Here is a 22,369-nt window from a genome sequence, read left to right as displayed (position 1 = left end):
CATTTATGCCCCAAAAATGGCCTCCATAGTTAAAATTGATTTATTTACGTTACAGTGACGTTACACGTCCATCTTTGGGTCATAAACTTACATATGTGTGCCAAATTTCAACTTAATTGGTCCAGTAGTTTCGGAGAAAATAGGCTGTGACAGACGGACGGACAGACAGACCGACCGACAGACGCACGAGTGATCCAATTAGGGTTCCGTTTTTTCCTTTTGAGGTACGGAACCTGGTGCTGCTATCGGTCATATCGTGAAATTTGATTCGCTGAAACTGATTTAGATGAAATTTTGTATACCATCGCAATTGTAGGTATCTATCTAATTATAATTATATAACGGAACAGAACAGTAATAGGACTACTATAGTAATGTTCATTACCATTGGCCATTGGTTGATATTAGTAAGGGGTATCGTATAGTTATATAGTTTGCTGTCATGTGGATACCTGGTCTATAGGTACTTAATCTTCTGGCAAGTGAACGGTGTAGGCCGGCCGTGCGCAACCCACTGTGCAAATCGCCCTTACATAAAGCTGTGTTTATGAATAATGTCGCGAGATGAGATGACCTACCGAATCTCAGCGCATTTCAGTACGCGAGTCCCGCCGCCATCGCCGCCCGTGTCCGCCGTACGGCAGTCACTGGCCGGACGTTATCACACGCTGATTCCAATTTTGAAATTTAAACTTCATAATGGAATTCGACGCCGACACACGAAAACTCTAAAAAAACAAATGCAGGGGAAAAACTTAAAAGGAAAAATTGGAAATTCATTTTTAAATTTAAAATGTGATGTTTAAGTTTAATTATTACTGCAAAATTAATTAACATAATTGCTGTACAATGGCAACAATAATCCGCGTTATTTACGAAATTTTAATGAGGCGAATTTTTTTGGTAAGTTAATTTTTAATATTTTGTAACTTTTCCGTTAATGCACACTACGCCAAACAATAGATATTGGTACATACCTAAGGTTCATGTAGGTAAGTATAATAGTTAAATATACGGTCTAGCTAGAGTTAATTCTACATTAATGCTGGAAGTAGTTTAGTAGAGTAAATTAATGACTTCTTTAACTAAATCAAAAACTCGCAGCATATCAGACTACAGACTTGTGAATTGGTCATCTTTCCAAGAATCGCTCGGTGACGCCAGCGACCTTTCACAATATTCAATGACGCATACATTACCACATCAGTACACACATAATAATAAGAACATCCTATAAAACCGGCAATGTATGCATTATTGTAAAAGGACGTGTTCCAAAGTAACTGGGCGATGTCTAAGCGTGAACTTGGCGTGAACGAATAGTTTAGTTGTATTGCATTCTACCAGTACTAAAGGCGCACGTACAGAATGTTCAGATTTAGGTTAATGTACTTTGATTTGAATTGTTTTACTGAAAAAGGAAACTTATTTTGAAGCCTGTAAGTTTACATTTTCATTATAATTTGATTCGATATAATGAAACGTCGAGCAGAAATGAATAAAATTACCTATCTAGGTACATTCTCATAATTGCATAGGTACCGTTACCTTTATAAAAAAAAAGGACTCGCTTAGATGTAAGCTAAACTTACGGCTCACAGGAAGGTCCACAACTAGTTGATGGAGGAGAGCTTTACCTACATAATTATATGGAGGTACTTAATACTCTATCTATTGTTAACCAAGGGATGAAAGGCACTCATTTCAGTCGAGGTAGTTTTTAGTAGATATAAGTTAAAATATGTTAAACTACATATTAAACCTTCCACCTCTACGTTAAAAAAAAATGTACTATCTACTTACATGTGTTTAAAAAAAAACATGACTACCAAGTTTTAACTTTTACAGTAAATCTGGTGCTCCCATTACGACACTCTGTGCTATAATAAGCCCATTATGTAACTACGTCGAAAATTTAAAGGGCCATATGTGACGTCCCACGGGTAAAGGTACCTTATGGCGGTCGGCGCTTACGCTATTATTAACGCCGCTCCAAGATTATTGCGGCGCTATGCGACGTAAGCGCCAGCTGCCATAAGGTACCTTTTGCCGTGGGACGTCACATATATATATGTAGGTACATACTTTAAAACGTTGTACGACACAACTATTACACCTATTCGCACATAGGTAATTCGCAACTGGTGTCGATTTAAAACACTCCTCATTGCATTTTATAGGTACCTACACTGAATTATTTCTTGTGTTCTTAAATTAGTTTTCTATCAAAAACTATAACGCCGAACGCCGAAAAACGCGATCAATACTTAAGAAATACTACTTATATTATAATCTGCTTACAATATTCTTTTAAACTGCTGTTATCTCAAGCGTAGGTAATCCAATAGAGTAAAGACGCGTGAGGAATTGTTTGTAGATAGTTACATAGCCACTTTACTTGCTTTTGGTAGCTATAGTTACCAGGCTTGACCCGTATTACCAACCAATAGAGTTCATCACTGAAAACTATCACAGGCTTGTGGAGAATCACTGTGTGTCGTAAATTAATCAATTACAGTAACAGGCAGTTGACTGCTAGGCGCTGCCAATGTGTTAGGATACTAATAAGGCTTGAATTACGCGGCTGATAAGATCTTAGGCGTTATCATTGTCATTATCAAGTACATCAGCAATAACCTGTGTTAATTATATAATGCTTAACGGTAAATTAACCTATGCAAAGTTTGGGCATAGTTAAGCGGCATTACTTAATAAAATAAGATATGTAGTTATATTAATTTTAATTAAATTCTTTATTTTCATTAATTAACAATATAGTATTGTGTTTGAATACTTTTCATATACCTACTTATTATAGCGAGAACCTAAAATAAAAGATAGCTAATTAAGTGATATGAGTATCCGGTATTTTGGAACTATATCTATTTCTTCTTAGCAGTATTTAATTTCTGCATTAAGTATGTATAATGTATTCAGCAGAGTAAACAGGTGTATTCAGATTGTAAAATTATGATACTAATTTGATATTAATCTTATTGTGGTCTTTTTGGACCTATAGGTATTTTTGTAATGCGAGTTCAGGGTGCAAATGAATCGCTCGGAGATTAATTAAAATAACAAAATAAATAATGATCATTTATTTTCTAAATACGTACGCCTCCATGGATCAGCGGAAGTTGTTTAGTCGTTATGGATCATTAATTGTCTAGCAGTTATTAAGTATAGTTTGTCAAAAGACTGTCTCATTTCAAACATAGACAGAGATAATCATACTATCTTTGTCTTAAACTAGTATTAGAACCCAAAAGAAAACGAATGAGTATAGTTTTCCTGGTTCTTACCGACTGACAAATTGGTTTGACCAACAATAAATATAGATCTATCTACTTTGCGAGTAGAGCGACTAATAAAGGCACATACTCGTAAAATAAATCGTTAGACCAGCTGTTTACAAGCGTTCGTAATTAAGTTGTAAATTCCCAAAATAACCGCTGGTTCATTTATTTCTGTTTGTTTCAAAGACATGTAGGAGGCCAATAGAATAAAATCATGAGTCAGTCGATTTTATTATAAGCAGAGATTCCGATCTCTGTCCGCATATTGGCTCTGTCGATGTCCGCATATTGGCGTTTAATGGCGATTCATTATTTAATCAATTTTGGAGTCATGTCCACATTATTGCGAGCAATGACGCAAATTTTTCCGATCTCTGATTATAAGACATAAAACAATGGCACTTTGTGTTACTCCCATCATACATTATATAACCATTTATCAAATTATCGTCATGATTTGAGAATCTTCCGAGCCTGGTGGTAAAGTGATTTTTAGGGTTCCGTACGCAAGGGTTAAAAAAACGGGACCCTATTACTAAGACTCCACTGCCCGTCTGTCTGTCTATCACCAGGCTGTATCTCATGAACCGTGATAGCTAATAGACGGTTGAAATTTTTACAGATGTATTTCTGTTGCCGCTATAAGTAACAACAAATTACAACAAACGTGATCTTTTTGCCGTTTTTTTGCGTAATGGTACGGAATCCTTCATGCGCGAGTCCAACTCGCACCTGGCCGGTTTAAATTCATTCACCACGCGCCGCCTAATGTGAACCAAGTAGGTAGGCGCGACATGAGTGACGATGACGATACCCATAGCTAGGACATTGTAAGAACTAATATTATATAATTTGTGCTATGACTATAACAGCCGAATTCAGCCGAGACTACATTATAATTTGATAATATAGAATAAGTACCTACAAGGTGATTATGGCCATGGTGTTTATAATGTACTAAGTAACTAACTACTGATACCTATAATAAGTGTAACTTATAATAAGTATTATATTCCTCTGCACAGCATTGGTTAAAAGCAAAATAATGTGATACATTTACACTTTCATATATATTAAATATATGTACCTACCTCTATGGTTACCTTCTTAATCTAATTCTTGGTACAACGTAGGTACAACGTGGTAGTGGTGGTAGATACATACCATATTTACATAGTTAAAATTACTAAATTAGTTTGCTTATATTATGTATGAAGACTAGAATCACTCTTTGCGTTTAAACTCCCATTGTCAGCAACACCCGGGTGACCCCGTAGTGTGTAGTTGTTCCTGCCATTAAACTTCATGAATATTGTACACGGAACTGGGTCATCTGGGATTAGTCAGCTTTCAGAAACAAGCCCTGTATGTTTACTATTACGAAGTTAAAAATTTACTACACGAGATTATAACCGATAGTGACCGATATACATTTTTAATGCGAGCTACAATACAAAGCATAAGATTTTTCTACATTCTTTTTTTGCGCAATACTTACAAACTGGTCGAAACGTCAACGTAGGTGAACAATACGTAACGTAGGTAGAATAGAATATACATACATGTACTATGTACAGGTACTTACATCGATACTGCAAAATGAGGTATTATTTATTTATTTATTATTATAGGCAGCGTATTTCTTTGCGGGATTGATATACGTAAATGTACCTAGTTACGATTGTAATATTATCATCTAAGCACGTAACTTTTATGGAAATCTACCTTGATATTCCGATGCATAAATACCTAGAGATTTTTGCTTTTAAGCTAAAAATAAAAGATTTTAACACTTGACAACTGAAAGAGGCGTGCGTTTAAAAATGAGCTTGTCAAAAATGCAATCACCGGCCGCCAGCGCCACCGTGCACCGGTTCGCGCAGCCGTTGACGCATGTAAATGATACTGTAGCACGTCCCAGCTATTAATTAATGCGAGAACACTCCAGATCCGCTGTCATCGACTTGCATCGGCTCTATTTAGTTGTTCAATGGGAGCTGCTTTCAAAGGCGGTGCATAGAGAATGTAGTAACGCACGGCCTGAATGGTGTCTGTCTGAAGTACACTCTGTTGTACTTATACGCCAGCTTATATTTCAAGACGTCGCGCTATTAAAGGGAGGTAGGCAGAGCCGAGCTAAATTTTTGATTCGATTTCCTCAAATTATCCTCTTCCATAATAATGATTACATAATAACATATTCTTCACTCGATATAAACATATGAATGAAAAACATGAAATATTAGTTTCGACCAACTTCACCTTAATATATAGTGCTCTTTGATTTAGTCACTTGGCCTATTCATAGGTGAAGTTAAAAGGGATAGAAGCTGCTTTGTTTGAGGATAGACTGGCTTAAGCTAAGCATCGATGAATGAATCGTTGTATAATTCATATAAGTACATAGTTTATTTCACCCACGCTTACTTACACAGTCAATGCGTCCTATAGCACGTAAGTAATGTACCTTTAAATTACAGTTACTAGGTTATAGTTGCTAAACTACCAACCGAATAGTGCAGCTAAGTATTCACCAAATTACCAAATGTGCGATGTGCGATTGTGCATAATTTGAATTCGGATTACAACCGGGGAATGTAATGGGTATTCGGTTCCGTCTCGGGATATCTATGGGACTACCTATGCCTAATATGTAATAGGTAAGTATAAGCAGATTCAATTGGTTTCATGTTTGTTCTAAGCATTGCGGGGGTAAAATATTTGAACTGTAACATTTTAAATCATCTTTGTTCCCAATAGCCCCGAAACAAACAAATAAAATATCCAGCTATTTATTCACCTCAAATCTAAATATGTACATGTACAGTGAGCTGCGAAATTGCATGGAGAAATGATGAATGAATGAATTCATTGATAAAGACGCCATCCACTTTTGCGGCGGGTACCTTAGGTAGGTAATAGATACCTAAATTTACTCTACGTACTTTGTCCTCAGTTTTGCTTCGGAAAGTTGCTACAACAATATTTATCTTCTTATTTAGGGCCTTATCTTCAAATATACAATTTGACGTACTAAAATTATAACAAAAATGCATTAGATGCGTGGGCTAACACCTAATAGGGGGATTAGACTCTCGCGCGAGCCACGAGACGAGCCGCGAGCCGCGCCACGAGACGCGAGTGTAAGCGGTGGGCTCGCGGCTCGTCTCGTGGCTGGCAAGCTCGTCGAGCTAATATAATTTAAACACTAACGGCACGGCATAAGGTTTATAACCGAATGACAAGCCGAACGCGAGTGTAAGCGGTGGACTCGCGTCTCGTAGCGCGGCTCGCGGCTCGTCTCGTGAGTCTAATCCGCGTATAACACTCTTCAGGACGCGAGCGTGTGAGCGACATAGATATTTCAATTTAATTGGGGTTACATTGTTATTAAAATTATGTCCCCGAAAACAGCACAGATTGACATGCATAGTTAATGGAAAGAAAACAGTCATTACCGGTGTACTGTTGCTTGCTATTATTTCTATTGCTACACGACATGTAAGGTTCGGTTCGTCTAGCATCGGTAATAGCAGGGTGACACGACTGACATGTACTTTTTTGTTTGTTCCAGATATCATGGATCTCACTAGTCATTTACGTGTTTTATACCACTTTTACGTTTTACCAAACTAGTCGCCAGTTTTACTATTTACGACAAATATTAGGGGTAAGTTGCTTAGGCTTTATGTACAAGCGGTTCGAAGCGCCTGCGGCTAGCTTGAAAACGCGCACACTAAAGAGCAATATACAGCTAACAGTTTGAATTATGTTCGCAAGATGCGCCGTACATCGCCTGTCCATCCTACTCCAAAGTCCAAAACTACTCTATCCACTATCCCTCAGGGGGAAACTCTTTACTTCATACTCACCACAGCTTCTTTGTTTTTAGATCGGTCTATGTATTTCCCGTGGGACTGCAACGGTTCTAAATATATGTTGTGCACTCGTTTTACTTCCCTTGTGCAAGAAGCTCAACCAAGTTCTTTATCGAATTTTGTCGAAACTTTGGCCGAGACTTTTCTTTTTCTGGCTGGAAAAAGCGAAGAGTTTTCACATGTCCGTTGCGATAACCGTTGTTGTGTTTGCTGGTGAGTATCGTGTGTATATGTTATGGACCAAGTGATTAATGAGGGCATTATGTATAATTTATCACATGGCCCATAACATATGTATATATTTAATAAATTGCTACAGAGGCCGGGAATTAATTATTACCTCGATTGACTGCTTTGGTTACGTTCGTCCGTCTTTTCAATCAAGAATCTGCGGTATTCCGGCCTAGGCAGGCAATGTAGAGAGCGTTTCTTCCAACCTAACCAACCTTTTCGGGCGCTGCAAATTGTGACGGCCAACTTGATCTTAGCTGGGTTGGAAAATAGGAATAATAACCCGAATGCATTTTTGTCGTCTTAATTTAATTCGCGGTGACCGAAACGCCTTGTTCCATCGTCAATTATCACAGCAATAAGGACAACATTTCATCGCATATTGGAGAAATACTATTGTACGTATGGTATCAATGTAAACAAGTCCGGAATATCAGTAAATACGCGCAAGCTACATCAAAGCCGTTCGGTTACATCGGACATCCGTGCATATGCATAATTGACGGTGTAATAAGGCAAGTATGCATGCAACGCGCTTTGATTTATACACATGTACCTACATAAAATTCCTGTAGCCCGGAATGCATCAATACCGTCCCATAAATTCATAGTAGGCGTGCAGTTAACACGGCTTGCTTTCACAAAGCGATACAGCCCTAAATCACTTTAGAGCTAAAAGGCCCCGGTCTGGGAGCACCATTAAGTTCTTGAGACGGGGCTAATGGTGGACACCTAGCTGCTTAGAATTTCGAGCTAGTTTTACAGTTAGTTTTCGTAGGAAGGTGTAAGTATTTAGATTAAATTTCGCGATATAACTTGGTTTACTGCAGGGTGATTACGAATGTGCCGTTGTTTTGAAAAACACAATATTGCCAGTTTGCACAGTCGTTATAAAGTGGGGTGACTTTAAGAATAAAAAAAAATGTATGTGGAAAATATCCCATTCAGGTAGATTTTTTGTTCCGGGAATTTGGATTAAACATACTGCATACTCGTAAGTTGCTTATTGTTTGTTGTTTTTGCTTCTGAAGAAGGATGAGTGAACAACACAACAATGCATCAAAAAAATTCCATAGTTTCTTTACCTGTTTGTCCATTAAGTTGAAATGAAACTTTCAGTCATACATTCCATTTCCCACTTCGTGAACCTGTGGAACTTCTCGAGGAATTACGACCGGAGCCGGAAGGAAATTAACTTCGCGAGCTACAAGAATGAGGTTAGTGCTTTGCCATAAACTTGAGGTTTGCTTCCAGTTTCGGAAATTGGTAGTGTGTTCTTTATTTCCTAATTCCTATTCTTATGTTTAATATAATTATAAATTGTATTACTGGTAACTCGTGATGATCATGACCCCCGCGATACAGGCCATGCCGTGCGGGGTTCACTGTAACGTGCCTCTTAAACTTTTATTGTCAATTGTCAATAAAAATATTGTTATTATTATAAATGGACATTGGAGAATACTTATGGGGCATTTCACAAAAAGGTACTACATATTCATAACTCATAGGTAACTGTTAAATATTCGTTCTTAAGTTGCGCCAACTATAAGTGGTTATATATTACGAGTATCTATGTTTTCAAAGTGCGTATTCTAAATTAACTTCTTACACATGAATGGATAAAACAGCTGCTGATGAATGAGATTAGCGGTCATAAATTCGGCCCGTTTACTGATCCGTTGAATGATTGATTAAGTAAGCAGTCTTTCAAATAGATAAATTGAATCATCATGATTCAGCGTTGCGCTCACAGCTTAACACAGAAATTGAACACGCTAGTAGGTATAGGTACTACATTCAAGCATAAACCCATGGACTTGAGAATACACGGACACAACGTCGCTAGGACAAAACTATTATGATTTATAAGATTTCTTAACACCCCGATTTCCTTCTATTTAGGCGCGACACGCATACTGCAGGCACACCCGGGGGCCTAGCTGCTAAGATGACAATCTTTTGCAGGAAGCGAAATGAAACGCTATCATTTCCATACATTATTTACGTTTACCTTAGCGGTTCGTTTCGTTTTCTGCAAACGATTGGCATCTTGGTTAGGTCCCCTGAGTGCTGAGCAGTGAATGGAGCAAGTAGGTATGCGTGTGCGATGAAATTTTCATTTTAAGACCTCTACAGACTTTGTAACAAGATAATTGCCGGCTATAGGTGTACGAAGTTAAATGGAACGATCAAATGACACAATGGAACGCAAATCGAATGCAATTTTCTGTGACGTATGTAGAAGCCCTTATGAAATCACAACCGACATCCGTCTCAGCGCGGAGTCTGTGCGTTCTTAGGTCCATGCATAAACCGACCCTATTAGGTCGCGTAATCACATCCGAATAAGCAAAGGACCCCTTATTATGGCTATTGTGCAGCCGTCATGCTCATGTCACGTGTCCCGTGATTATATACATGTGGATGGATCGGAAAACCTTAGTCCTGTGCCAATAGGTAGGGTAATTATAATCGAGATAAATGAAGATCTTTCTCAAAAACAAGATCTTTTTTTTTCTGCAGAAGCCAATAAAAGAGTTAAACTGAACTTTGAACTTATGAAGTTTTCATAGACTTCATCAATTAAAACAAGTCTAGTACATATCATTTATTAATAGCTCTCGCAACTAATTTGCCATACCATACTTCGTGACTTGAAGATTTCGGAACGACGGAAGTGTTAGCAAAACATTATGGTTAGGTGATTAACGACTGCCAATAGATCCATGATCAACACAAGTAGAATATACGTTTGAAAAGTTATAAATATGGGAGATACCTACATGCTATCGGATATATGATTATAAATAATGACAGTACGATAGTCCTAAGAGAGTACAAGACATTTTTTCTTTAAACTTTTTTCCGTGGGTGTGATTCCAGAACCCCCTTTTCCTGCTAATGAGCCCAGCAGGCCTCACTGGTGCGGCCATGCTGGCCATTATCGTCTCCATGGGCCTGACGTCGCTGCGAGTGGTACGAAAGCGCCTCTACAACTGGTTCTGGTACACGCACCAGCTCTACTTGCCATTTATGGTTCTGCTGATAGTTCATCCGTTAAGGTAAGCTTTTTATCGGATATAGGTACTACGAGTACAGATACTTTTTGCATAGGTATACCTATACGATATCTACACGCGTGGTAAGAAGACGTCTCTACAAATACTTTTGGTACACGCAACAGCTCTACTTGCCATTTATGGGTATTCTGATTGTTCATCCGTTCAGGTAAGCTTTTTTTTTAGATGAAAAGTTATACATAAATCGTTATGTACCTATTGAACATTGATGGCTCTACCATATTTTCTGGTGGAAGCACCAGCTACTTGCCTACTTGTCGTTTGTTTTGTGGATTGTGCATTTTTTTATTGTCAGCTGTTTTATAATAATGTAGAAGTACAAACTTTTGCCATGACGTAGGTAGGCAGACTACTTCAATATTGAGATATTCACTATATCCTATTACGCTAGGTACCTATCTCGATGCCCAAGCAACCTACTTCCAAATATGACTATAACAAGTGACCGTCAAAAATATTTTTTGATACACACTTTTATTGCTGACTGTACTTTCTCACCTTTATATGTCTAAAAAGTGCTTCTCGAGATCTTTCTAATGAGCTTAAATTCAATGTGTCTATGTTATTCCATTGAAGAGTTCCTTTGGCTATATTCCGACTGCATCATCAGATCAGCTCCATGTTAGCATAATATTGCATTGTCATCGGAAATACGGAAGTATACCAAATTTCAGCTCAATCAGACACCGGGAAGTGGTTCAAATTTAAGTTACAAGATTTGAAGCACATATAAATATGTAGATATATACAAAGAATATACGCGGTGAAGCTAAATAAAAGTGTGTAATAATAAACGACTTATCCTTATAGCATGTACAGTAAGGTTTATTGTTATTTTATATTGCTGCTTTTACCATAGCTTTTAAGTTACACGTTATTTATGCCAATCAATGCTTGCAGTCGAATCATTCGGACGTTCGTTAACGCCCGTCGTCAACCATGTGTCTCAGTATTAAATCCCCTTACGTAATGCCATGACCTTAATAAAGGCTTATTTCATAATTTTAACACGATTCCATTGGTGGGTTACAATCAACAAAGGATACTCAGAGAGATCAAACACTAAGTTCTAATACATTGATGTGCCTTAATTTTATAAACGGCTACTTATTTACTTATTTCAAATTGTATGAAGATACGGAGCCATCCATTATGGTCCACACGTACGTGGTCACAGTTGGTCAGCTTTTATAAATAAAAGACCTTGTTAAATAAATAAATATTATAGGAAATTTTTACACAAATTGATAAGCCCCACGGTAAGCTCAAAAAAGCTTGTGTTGTGGGTACTCAGACAACGATATATATAATATACAAATACTTAAATATATAGAAAACAACCATGACTCGGGAACAAATATCTGTGCTCATCACACAAATAAATGCCCTTACCGGGATTCGAACCTAGGACCGCGGCTTCACAGGCAGGGTCACTACCCACTAGGCCAGACCGGTCGTCAAAACGATCGGTGTTGTAACATACATGTAGTTTTCATAATTAAAAACTATTTGATATAGTGCTTCAATAACGAAATAGGCAGCTCTGTTTATAACGTTTTTACTTTTCAGCAGGTAAATTATTTATTGAATGTTTATCTGCAGCACTTAGTGCTGAGTTTATGTTTGAACATTCTCAGTGAGATCTCTTTTGTTTTCAGCGGCGTGCTGAAACGGGAGTTGCTACCAGAAGAAAGACTGAAATATGACTATGAAACTAATAATACGTATAACTCCTCCGCGGATTCTCCTATTTTCGTTCCGATACAGTCAAAGGTGAGTGTTGTTGAAATAGTTATTTTCGATACAAGTGCGAAAAAGAGGAAGGAATTACCTATTCGCACGTGTATCGAACAACGTTTTACAGTACATATGGCACTTTAAAGTTTCGACATACGCACGAAAAGTGCTATTTTACGCACTAGTGCGGAAAAGTAGCCCCATATGTACTGTAAAATATATTTACTTCGGAAGTCGCTGTACTTTTTGTAGTGTGTCACAGCAACGTGTACAAAATGCCAATGTACCTAATACCCCAGGCAGTATAGTGTCCAGTGCTTTTGCTCGCATCTACATATTCTACATTTCATTGGGATTTAAGGATGACTCACGCTATGCCCTCTAGAGTAATGTTTGTTAAATTATAAACTGAAATAGATGTCATATCAGAAAAAGCTGAAGCTGAAGTTGAAAAAGCTTCGTCACTTTTTCTTTAATATGTATATGACATCTATTTCAGTTTCTAATTTATATATAGTATTGTGACTACTTAAAAAACACAATTTAATAAAATAATTTGATTTGTTCCCAAGAAATTGTACAACACACACTAAGATTCAACGTTTGCACGTGTAAGGATTTTGGCCGCTGACAAGGGCGGCAGCGTATTAGTATGCGAGTTGCCTTAAATTATGCCCGTCACAATGCCGTTTATAGTGCTGTCAACTAATCAAATTATTAACTCCACCTAGATCATTTCCTGCGATTGCAGTAAAACCAGAGTAAAACGGTCTTGGAACTATTTTGGTCAAATTAGTTACGGTTTTCAATAATAGCTCGTTCTATGGACTTCGGAGCAGCTAGCGTTCTTAGTCCTCTTGCTTACCAAACGCAATCACTGCCAATGTTTTCGTAGCGCTACGCTCGTAGCCGATCCCAGCGTTTTCTCGCTTTGTAGACGAACAGAACCCGCGTAAATCGGTGACCTAAAGGCGGACGTGTAACGTCAATAATAGTACATTACTGCAGACGCCGGGAAAGAAGGGCTTGCCGGGTGAGTAGGTATAGCCGGCCGACCGTAGGGAGGCCGGATAGTGATACGAAGCCGGCAAGACCTTTTCACGGCTAGGCATGTATAGTGCTTTTCTCAAACATGCAATGAAATAAAAAATAGACCACTAAAAAAAAACAAATTTATAATCTTTATAATAAAAATCCAACTTCACAACAAAAGTTTTTTAATTTTCCTTCCAATCCCGCCATAATTGTTTTTTTTTTTTACGGAAGTCGTCCGTATTTCGCGTGTGTAGTGTTCGAATAGACCTTATTAGAGCCATTATACACAATCTGATAATAAGAATCTCAATTTCTATAAATAAAATAAATGCAGAGGATTTTAAATATTGTCTATGGTCTCTGGTGACTTACGTATAGACAAAATTTTAAATTAATTCATCAACACATTGAATCATACAGATTCGTATTCTTAATATCAGTACGTTCGTGTATAACAGGCGTTAACACGGATATTTTGGTCCGATAACCATTCATTCACTAAAAAAAAAAATATAATTCGGCTGTTTAGCCTGTTCATGGACACAGACCCCATGTTTACATTAGAATTTAAAAAAAAATTACTTCCCGGCCTAGGCCTTCAATTTCGTATGAAATTCCTTTACAGTTCTCTGGAGTTGCTCCGCCCTAAACGTGATACTTCGAAGCCTGATATAACGCCCGGAGCGACGACATTTCATTGCATGTTTGAGAAAATTAATTTTATACAATGCGGCCACTTTTCTGCTCTTTAAGGAATAGAAGCGTGACATGACGATGCTTCCTACCGCGCCCCCTATTAAACTTATTCATCAATGACCTCGGTTAATTTATAATGATGAATCGATCAACAATGCCATTATCTATTGCGTTTCGGCATTGGGCTTTATAATAGGCCCATATATATTATATGTATATTTGTACAATACTATAATGTCATTTGAAAATGCCCTTCAAGCCCACATGTTTGATTTAAATAAAAATACGTTAGAAATTTAATTTACAGTTAACGTTACTCAACATTATGAAGCTCGTAAATAGTAAGATTACTTTTGTTTAGGTGTAGACCTGTAACTTTATTACAACCCTCGTACGCCTAGAAATGTATTCTAGGTGCGTGCTAGGTAAAATTAAGGTAATGGAAAGGAAATGTTTCGAAACCTAGTTCCTTATAGCTTTTCGCCTGGGTTTCATTCTACCACTTACAGAAGTTTTTGGCCTAAATGTTCTGACTTGCTAAACTAACTCGAGCTTAAGCCTCGATAACGCAGTTTCCGTTAATGTACAAGTTTTGTTGTAATTTAGAACTATTGAGTAGGTAGTACATATGTAGGTACGTGTACTAGCTAGCGGTCTCATCTGTCGACTTTTTACCCAAGGTGTGTCCTCAGATTTGAGCAGCGTGCACTGAGGCCGCTCGTTTGCAACTTTGCATTTGTTTTAACATTACGTCCACGTTAAACATTCCGCTTGATCATCCACTAAGTTTGAACACTATGAGTTTAATAAATATCAGGGAGACCGAGCTTTGCTCGGAAAACATATAAAAACCTAAGGCCTAGCTAGATCGATTTTTCGCCCCCTAAAACCCCCATATAGCAAGTTTCATCGAAATTGTCAGTGCCGTTTCCGAGATCCCCGAAATATATGAATATACAAGGTGTTTGGTACATCGTTTGCCAAATTAAAACGGCAGATAGGTTAAAAAAGATGGCCATGGGTTTTCTCACTACTGCGCGCGTAACAACTTCAAATTTACGAAAAACTTGCGTAGAGCTGAAAAAAGAAACGTGCGCAATTTTTTTTTCTAGGCATGAGAAGATAGCAAATGACTCAACCTATATCTGCCGTTTTAATTAAGGAAACGATGTACCAAACACCCTGTGTATACATAGACATATACAAGAATTGCTCGTTTAAAGGTATTATTAGATGATTTCTTATAGTGGGTTAAAAAAAAGTTTTTTGGATACCTAAAGCTTTTCTATTTCAATTTCAGACTTGGATTTGGATGGCGTTTCCTCTTTCGTGTTTTTTCATTGATCTCCTGTGGCGGGTTTTGTCCAGAAACCGAGCGAGGGTGGACATTATACAGGTGAGTCATAAAACTATGTCTACAATGGCCATCTTAATGGCCAAGTTGGTCAAATATATCGAAACACCCTTATTACTACCGCATCAAAGATGTATTACGATATATTTTACCACTTTGGCCGTCACGCGTCATTGAAGCTGACTGTTTAAGGAAATTCCTAACTCGTCCTGCCGTGAAAAAATCGCATTTGCTCGTCGTCTTATACATAGAATAACGCCATTCATGTGAAATTGTTTAGTTTCATACTTTCATAATTTTATAAACAACGCAGCCGGAATACTTAATATAGATTTATTACCTCCAACTCTTAATAGAGATATGTTTTTATAAATCTGCGGCGCAACATTACGGTACAGTTTATCGAGCAATTAATATTCATAAATAACCGTACATAGTCTAAATGAAATTACTAAATTAATGGTGCTGTTGCCGGCATTATTTTGATAAAGTATATGAGCCGCCATGCCGGTTACACTGGGGGGCAATTCACAGAGCTTAATCAGCTGCAGGTAGACTAGACTCACTAATACGAGTTTAGGTCTAGCCAGACACAAATAAATTAATCAAGAGTATTATTCATCTAGTAACGTCCTTGTACGTAACGCAATTTTTTACTATTTTTATTCTTCTACTTTGAACCTTTTGGACTATCTCCTGACTATCTCAGGGAGCTCTCTATGGCGCTAATAATTAAGTTACATGACTAAAATGATTTTATTATACTTTCATGATAGTGTTATAATGCCCATGCCTGTGGTCAGGCAAGTCCCATTTTATGTCTCGAAGTAGCCAGTAAGGTAACAGGCTTCATACAATTACACACAAAGCTAATAATAAAACACAAAAATAGCGAATAGCCTATTTAAAATAATGATGAGGCATGCAGTGTTGTACAAAAGTTTGTCAGTGTTCTATATTTATTAGCCTCTGGTTCAGTACAAATATAACTTTACTAATTTTGTTAGTGTTCACAGTTATAGTTCCACTGATTATTGCGACTGGCAAAAATATACCAATAACGACAATAACGTAATAATTTTCTTTTCACCTCAGCAGCTCGAACAAGGGTACTTTGCTACTTAAAAACAGTGAGCAAAATCGCATTTTGCTCACTGAGTGAGACAAAATGAGCAAAATGGGATTTTGCTCACTCAGTGAGCAAAATGCGATTTTGCTCACTGTTTTTAAGTAGCAAAGTACCCTTGTTCGAGCTGCTGAGGTGAAAATGTAATTGTTGGTATATCTTAAGAAAACATGAGTGAATAGAGGTAAGTGATGAAGAAGGAATACATTTTTCGGGTTCTCTAATATGTTCTCACTGCTGAGGTGAAAAGTTTTGTGAACTACGCGAGATCAAAGTTATTTACATCTCGTACGCTTTTGAGTCCCTTACTACGCTCAAGATTCTAAATTAGATTCACTCGCTACGCTCGTGCATCTAGTATAGAATCTTTCGCTTGCACGGGACTCAAAATAAGCACTCGAAGAAATATCAAACTTTGATCTCTTGTTGTACAAATAACTATTGTTCCTAATAGCCCCGCGACACGGAACCTACAAAGTTTGGCGAAAATACAGAAGGGGCATTTAAATTCGGTATTTTTTTTTATTGTTTTGATGTGCATATGATTCTACTGTCTGCTTCGCACTTTAACTAGCAAATAACCGCGAGTTAAAAGCGTTAACCCGAGGGCCACAGAACACACGCTTCGAAGTCCAAGCGTACGCGGTTGACGCTTAAGCCAACCGACCGCCATAACTACATGGTTTCATAAAACAAATGAATGGATGTCGGTGTCAGCGATAAGCGTCTTCGCTCGGAGCGTGCGTTTCGTGACCGGGGCGTAAGAGTAATGTCATATACAATAATACATATCAAATCAAAATCAGATATTTAAAATCTGAATGCCGCTTCAGGCAGTTATCCCGCCATCAGTCGCAAACGTTCCGCGATTTGGTCCAATAACCGATTAAACTTTGCATAATCCCCAACTACGTAGATCTGAATACATTGTATGGATTCCGGACGTGATTTTAAATTGAAATCACATTAATATTGGATTTTAAAAGCTATGAAAATGAATTAGTCGTGTGACTTTCGTTCGACAAAAGCGCTTCTGGGAGTGATATTTTTTCACTTTTCCCTGTCATGTACGCAGGGCCGGATCTAGGTTAGAGCGAGTGGAGCGGCCGCTCTAGGCGCCGGATGATAAGAGGGGCGCCAAAATGGCTAACGAGAAAATAAAGTTTTAAAAGACGCGAGTGTGGCGGAGGCCCAAAATACGCTTGAAAACTTCAACGAAGGGCACCAAAACCCGGTTTTGCTCTACCCTGATCAAGGGCTCGGGCCGGCACTGCATGTACGGGACTAGTGACAACAATAAAACTGGAAGTGCCTTTAGTATTTTATTAAAGTACGCTCTTCTTGATGTTATTTTGTTCTTATTCTTATTTATTTTGTAGACTTGAACTTTTTAAAGTACATCTAGTGAGATGTACAGTCAGTCATATTCAATAGGTAGGTTCATAGGTATCTATGCCTCGTCGATTTCATCGGCAAAATTTAAATCTAAGTCGGTGCCATTGTACTTATATGGCAAAAGTGCATGGGTAGTATGATATTTGAGTAGAATAAATTTGGTCTTATCAGCGCGACTCCCAAACAAGGAACGTTAACATGGCGCAGTCGGTAGGATACGAACTTGCATTTCCAAAGGGAATCTGATTTCCAACCTTAAGGCCAAGTTATAAATAATCTTTTCTATTTCCGAAAATTATGGACATACGAGTAGGAGCCTAATTCTGATCGTGACTTATTCTATCTGTTTGCAACTGTTCCTATAATACGTCTTTGGCGTTGGACCTGCGGTGCGTATATATTGGTCATTGGCGTCCAAAAGGTTAAATTTTCGGGAGCATGCAGAAAAGTAAATGAAGGTCTTTATTAAAATAAAAAACACAAAACATTACTGAATCCAACTACAACTAAACGTAACCTAAATCTAAACTAAGATTTAATATGTTATGTACCCCATGTTATGTATGCCAATCGAAAGACACGTTAGAAACTAAGTAAATCTGTGTATGAATCGCACTAATTTGAAGAGTTGTTAAGAATAAGTATCGGATATATTTTTCAGGTAACGCACATGGCAGGGCGTACGCTCAGCTTGACCCTGGCTTACGAGAATTTCAGCTGCCGCGCGGGTCAGTATGTCCTGCTGCAGTGTCCGGACATCTCCCGCCTCGAGTGGCACCCCTTTACTGTTGTTAAAGTGAGTACTGAGGAGCAATCAGGGCTATAAGCGTCTCCCCCATCTGTATAGTTTAATGCCTAACTTTATCACATTAACACGGGTTACACAAAACCTTAAAAAATGGCACACATAAACCTTCCTCAAGAATCACTCTATTGATAGGTGAAAGCCGCATGAAAATCCGATCAGTAGTTTTTGAGTATATCCCGAGAATAAATACACACAGACAGACGCGGCGGGGGACTTTGGTTTAATACTGATAACCACCTTAAAATAACTAAGATGTATAATAATTTCGAACACAAACTGGAAAAAATCGCAAATTGGAATGCGTGCAATTTTCCAATTTGTATCCTTAAACCAGCACGTGTAAAATTCTAAAAATAATCTTTAAGTTCGAAAAGAGGGGTTTTTCGTTTTGCCTATCGAGATTACGCCCAAAAACTATTGTTTAAAAAATTATATAACATTTTAAAAGTTAAATATATTAGAAACGGGTCACTCACGTATTATAAATTTTAAAAGTTGACTCTTATATGTATAGCTGTTATGTGTTCATTTTTTGTGGCAGGTTCCTACATCTAGTCAAAGAAATTTTATTGTTTGGATAAGAGTGAAGGGTGATTGGACTGAGGCGCTAGAGAGGCTAATGTTGCGGGACGGACCCAACAATCTCAGGTGAGTTTGTCTTATCGCAACTACATAATGTGCATTTTATATTTTTATACGTAGGGACCGATACTGTGCTACATCGATAAAATAATACGAACCTATAGCACCTTGAAAAAAGAACACACATAAAAAAATAGGAGCTCAAACTCGTACCTACTCCTTCGAGGGCCACAAAAATATGTGACACGCGCTTATTGCTTTACAAATAAGTTCGTGTCAGATATTTTTGCGGCCTTTCGTTGTGTAATATGTTATTGCAGAATTGCAGGCGACTGTACCTTTTAAATTTATCATGTTTGTTTCTTTGTTTTTAAAATGTCTTAAATTGCCAATTTTTTTGCGTCTAGTACGTGTGTTAATAAAATTGCATTGTCTTAATTTTGTAACGTAATATAGGTATTTCTGAACTCAAATCTTCCAAAGCTTCTCTCTCACCTCGGCCGTTCAACTCCCACTCCTCCTATTGCAGTATCCTAGTGGACGGCCCGTTCTCGTCGCCGATGGAGGCGGCCCGGAGCGGGCGCGTGGCGGTGTGCGTGGCGGCGGGCGTCGGCGTCACTCCCTTCGTGTCGCTGTTGCATCACATGCTGCTGTAAGTTTCTTAACTGTTGTAAACTTTATAAGCCGGTTTAAACTCTCGCGCGAGCCACGAGACGAGCCGCGAGCCGCGCCACGAGACGAGAGTGTAAGCGGTGGGCTTGCGGCTCGTCTCGTGGCTCGCAAGCTCGTCGAGCTAATATAATTTAAACACTAACGGCACGGCATAAGGTTTATAACCGAATGACAAGCCGAACGCGAGTGTAAACGGTGGACTCGCGTGTCGTGGCGCGGCTCGCGGCTCGTCTCGTGGCTCGCGCGAGAGTTTAAACCGGCTATATAATGAATGTCGCAATTGTCGACCGATATGGAATAACATACAGGCGTTGTTTATACACCGTGACCTTGTTATCATTGACTAAATGATTTTAAATCGTAGGCTCTTATAGTTAAGAATACCTATGTTGTTGTTTACTAGTAGGTAATATATTAGTAAACATATGGGCCATTTTATTAAAAGTTATCCACTTCACTTTTTAACAAGCTTTTATTAGGTCGAGCTGTATGTAACTATGTAATGGAATCTAAGGTAACTAATTTAACCATCTTCCAAGGATCGTAGCGTCATGAAAATTGGCAGCTGTATGTAGTTCTGATGACAATACAATAATATGGTACTGTCGAACTAATCTGATGATGGAGACAGGAGGTGGCCATAGGAACTCTGTGATGAAACAACGCAACCTAATTGTGTTAGGGGTTTTTAGAATTGTCTCGATGAGTATTGTCTGTCGTAAGAAAAGTACAGTCAGCGATAAAAGCTTGTACCAAAAATTTTTTTTTTCCCAAAACCTTAATTTTTTATTTAGAAAACTTTAGGTATGTTATTTCTTTTCAAAAAGACTATCTCTTGATCCTTATAGTTATAAGAGAAAAATCCCAAGTTGGACTACAATTAGCCTCACGAAATATTTTCTCAATTATAAGTAGGTAGGTACTTTTCACGAAAAGAACTATGTTAATTCAGCGATTGTTTCTCTTGAATTAATCATATCCCTAATAGTTATTTACTTACAATATGTAATATATATTTTAATATTTCGTTGTGCATGTCTAGAGTGAGGGATTAAGTTCTCAATTCGTTATTTCAGGAACCCAACAAGTCGCTTACCCGGACGAATTCACTTATTATGGATAGTCCGACACGAAAAAGAACTGACATGGCTTACAGAGCTCGCCACCAAAACCCTCATAGAACTCAGAAACGCCAACAAACCTGACCGGCTGCACCTACAACTCTACGTTACGAGTACAGTCCAAAACGAACCAAGTCTTCATAATAATAAAGATCAAATTGCAACACACGTTGTACTCCTCAACGAAAAAAGCTCTGTAACTCGAGTAGTTACTAATGACAAAGAGACTCTTCTCACTCCGAATAGTAAGAGACGAGATTATTTACATAATGCTACGAAAGAAGGAGTGAGTGAAGATTATAGTATAGCAAAAGAGTTTCCCCATTTGGCGTGCAGGGTGCGGAGAGGCAGGCCTCATTGGGATCAACTGTTTGATTCCTGGGTGCATCTATATCCAGAGTATGTTCCACTTTATTACCGCTATGTGTACTTTTTATGACGTAAATAATATTGAAAATTTGGTTGATTGAGGTAGATGTTTGATATAGCAATTGAGAAACGGATTCACCTTTATGACTTTAAATCACTGTCCCAAGATGCCAAATTCATCTCCATAAAATTTTTCTTCATTTAAACTATATTCATTACGACGTGCGATATTTATAATAAAACTCCGAAGAAAATAAATTTAAAGTTCCTCCGGTATGGCAAAATAATACTTATGTTGTACCTATTTGTTTACAGGGATCACCTAAGCTTATATTGCTGCGGACCAAAGAAATTAGTCAAATTGTTAAGAAACAAATGTAAACAGATGTCAAGAGGCAAAACAAAATTTACATTCGTGCACGAAGGATTCTCTTGATAAGTATTGTGCTTACATTTGTATTGAAATGCTATTAAAATTGTTTAATGAAAGCAGTTTCCTTTTTTTCGTACTCATTACAAAACCAAGCCAATATCGTTGCTATACTTACTCAACCTCATATCTGCAACAATCATTTGATGGAAATGTCGCTTTTCTTTCATTCGGAATACGGGCGTTTTTGTCATCAAATGAGTGTTGCAGATACGAGGTTGAGTAAGTATAGCGGCGATATTAAACTTCTCTAATTGAGTACTTATGGAGTAGTTATAAGCTGACCTTCATGAGCTTTCGCCGAGTTATAAGTACAGTTAATGTCTGTGTAGCATTATGCTAACTTTCTAGTTCAGTGGTGAGCAAACTTTTTTTATGGGGGACCAGAAAGTTTCAGGTCCAGGTCAAGAAGAGATTTCAGGGGAGGGCCAGAATTGCAGCTAAAATACCTTTTCATTATTTTGAGGGTCGCGGGCCATATACTTATAATGTCGAAGGACCAGCGGCGGGCCAGATTAAGTTCATTCGCGGGCCAGAGATGGCACGCGGGCCGTAT

The 22,369-nt window shown here is 38.0% G+C and overlaps 1 protein-coding gene across 1 annotated transcript; it reads left to right on the top strand.

The window, feature by feature from the left end:
* Positions 1-513: 513 nt before the first annotated feature.
* LOC134648918 (NADPH oxidase 4-like) lies at positions 514-21,872 on the top strand. The gene is made up of 12 exons (XM_063503529.1): positions 514-903; positions 6,871-6,966; positions 7,189-7,387; positions 8,525-8,622; positions 10,292-10,470; positions 12,147-12,261; positions 15,257-15,352; positions 18,493-18,627; positions 19,181-19,287; positions 19,751-19,873; positions 20,970-21,413; positions 21,699-21,872. Exons 1-12 carry the CDS (start codon positions 850-852, stop codon positions 21,817-21,819), a joined length of 1,767 nt encoding a protein of 588 aa, XP_063359599.1. The 5' UTR covers positions 514-849; the 3' UTR covers positions 21,820-21,872.
* Positions 21,873-22,369: the final 497 nt, after the last annotated feature.

Source organism: Cydia amplana, chromosome 6, assembly GCF_948474715.1.
Source record: "Cydia amplana chromosome 6, ilCydAmpl1.1, whole genome shotgun sequence".
NCBI lineage: Eukaryota > Metazoa > Arthropoda > Insecta > Lepidoptera > Tortricidae > Cydia > Cydia amplana.
This window is presented reverse-complemented; position numbering and strand designations above follow the sequence as displayed.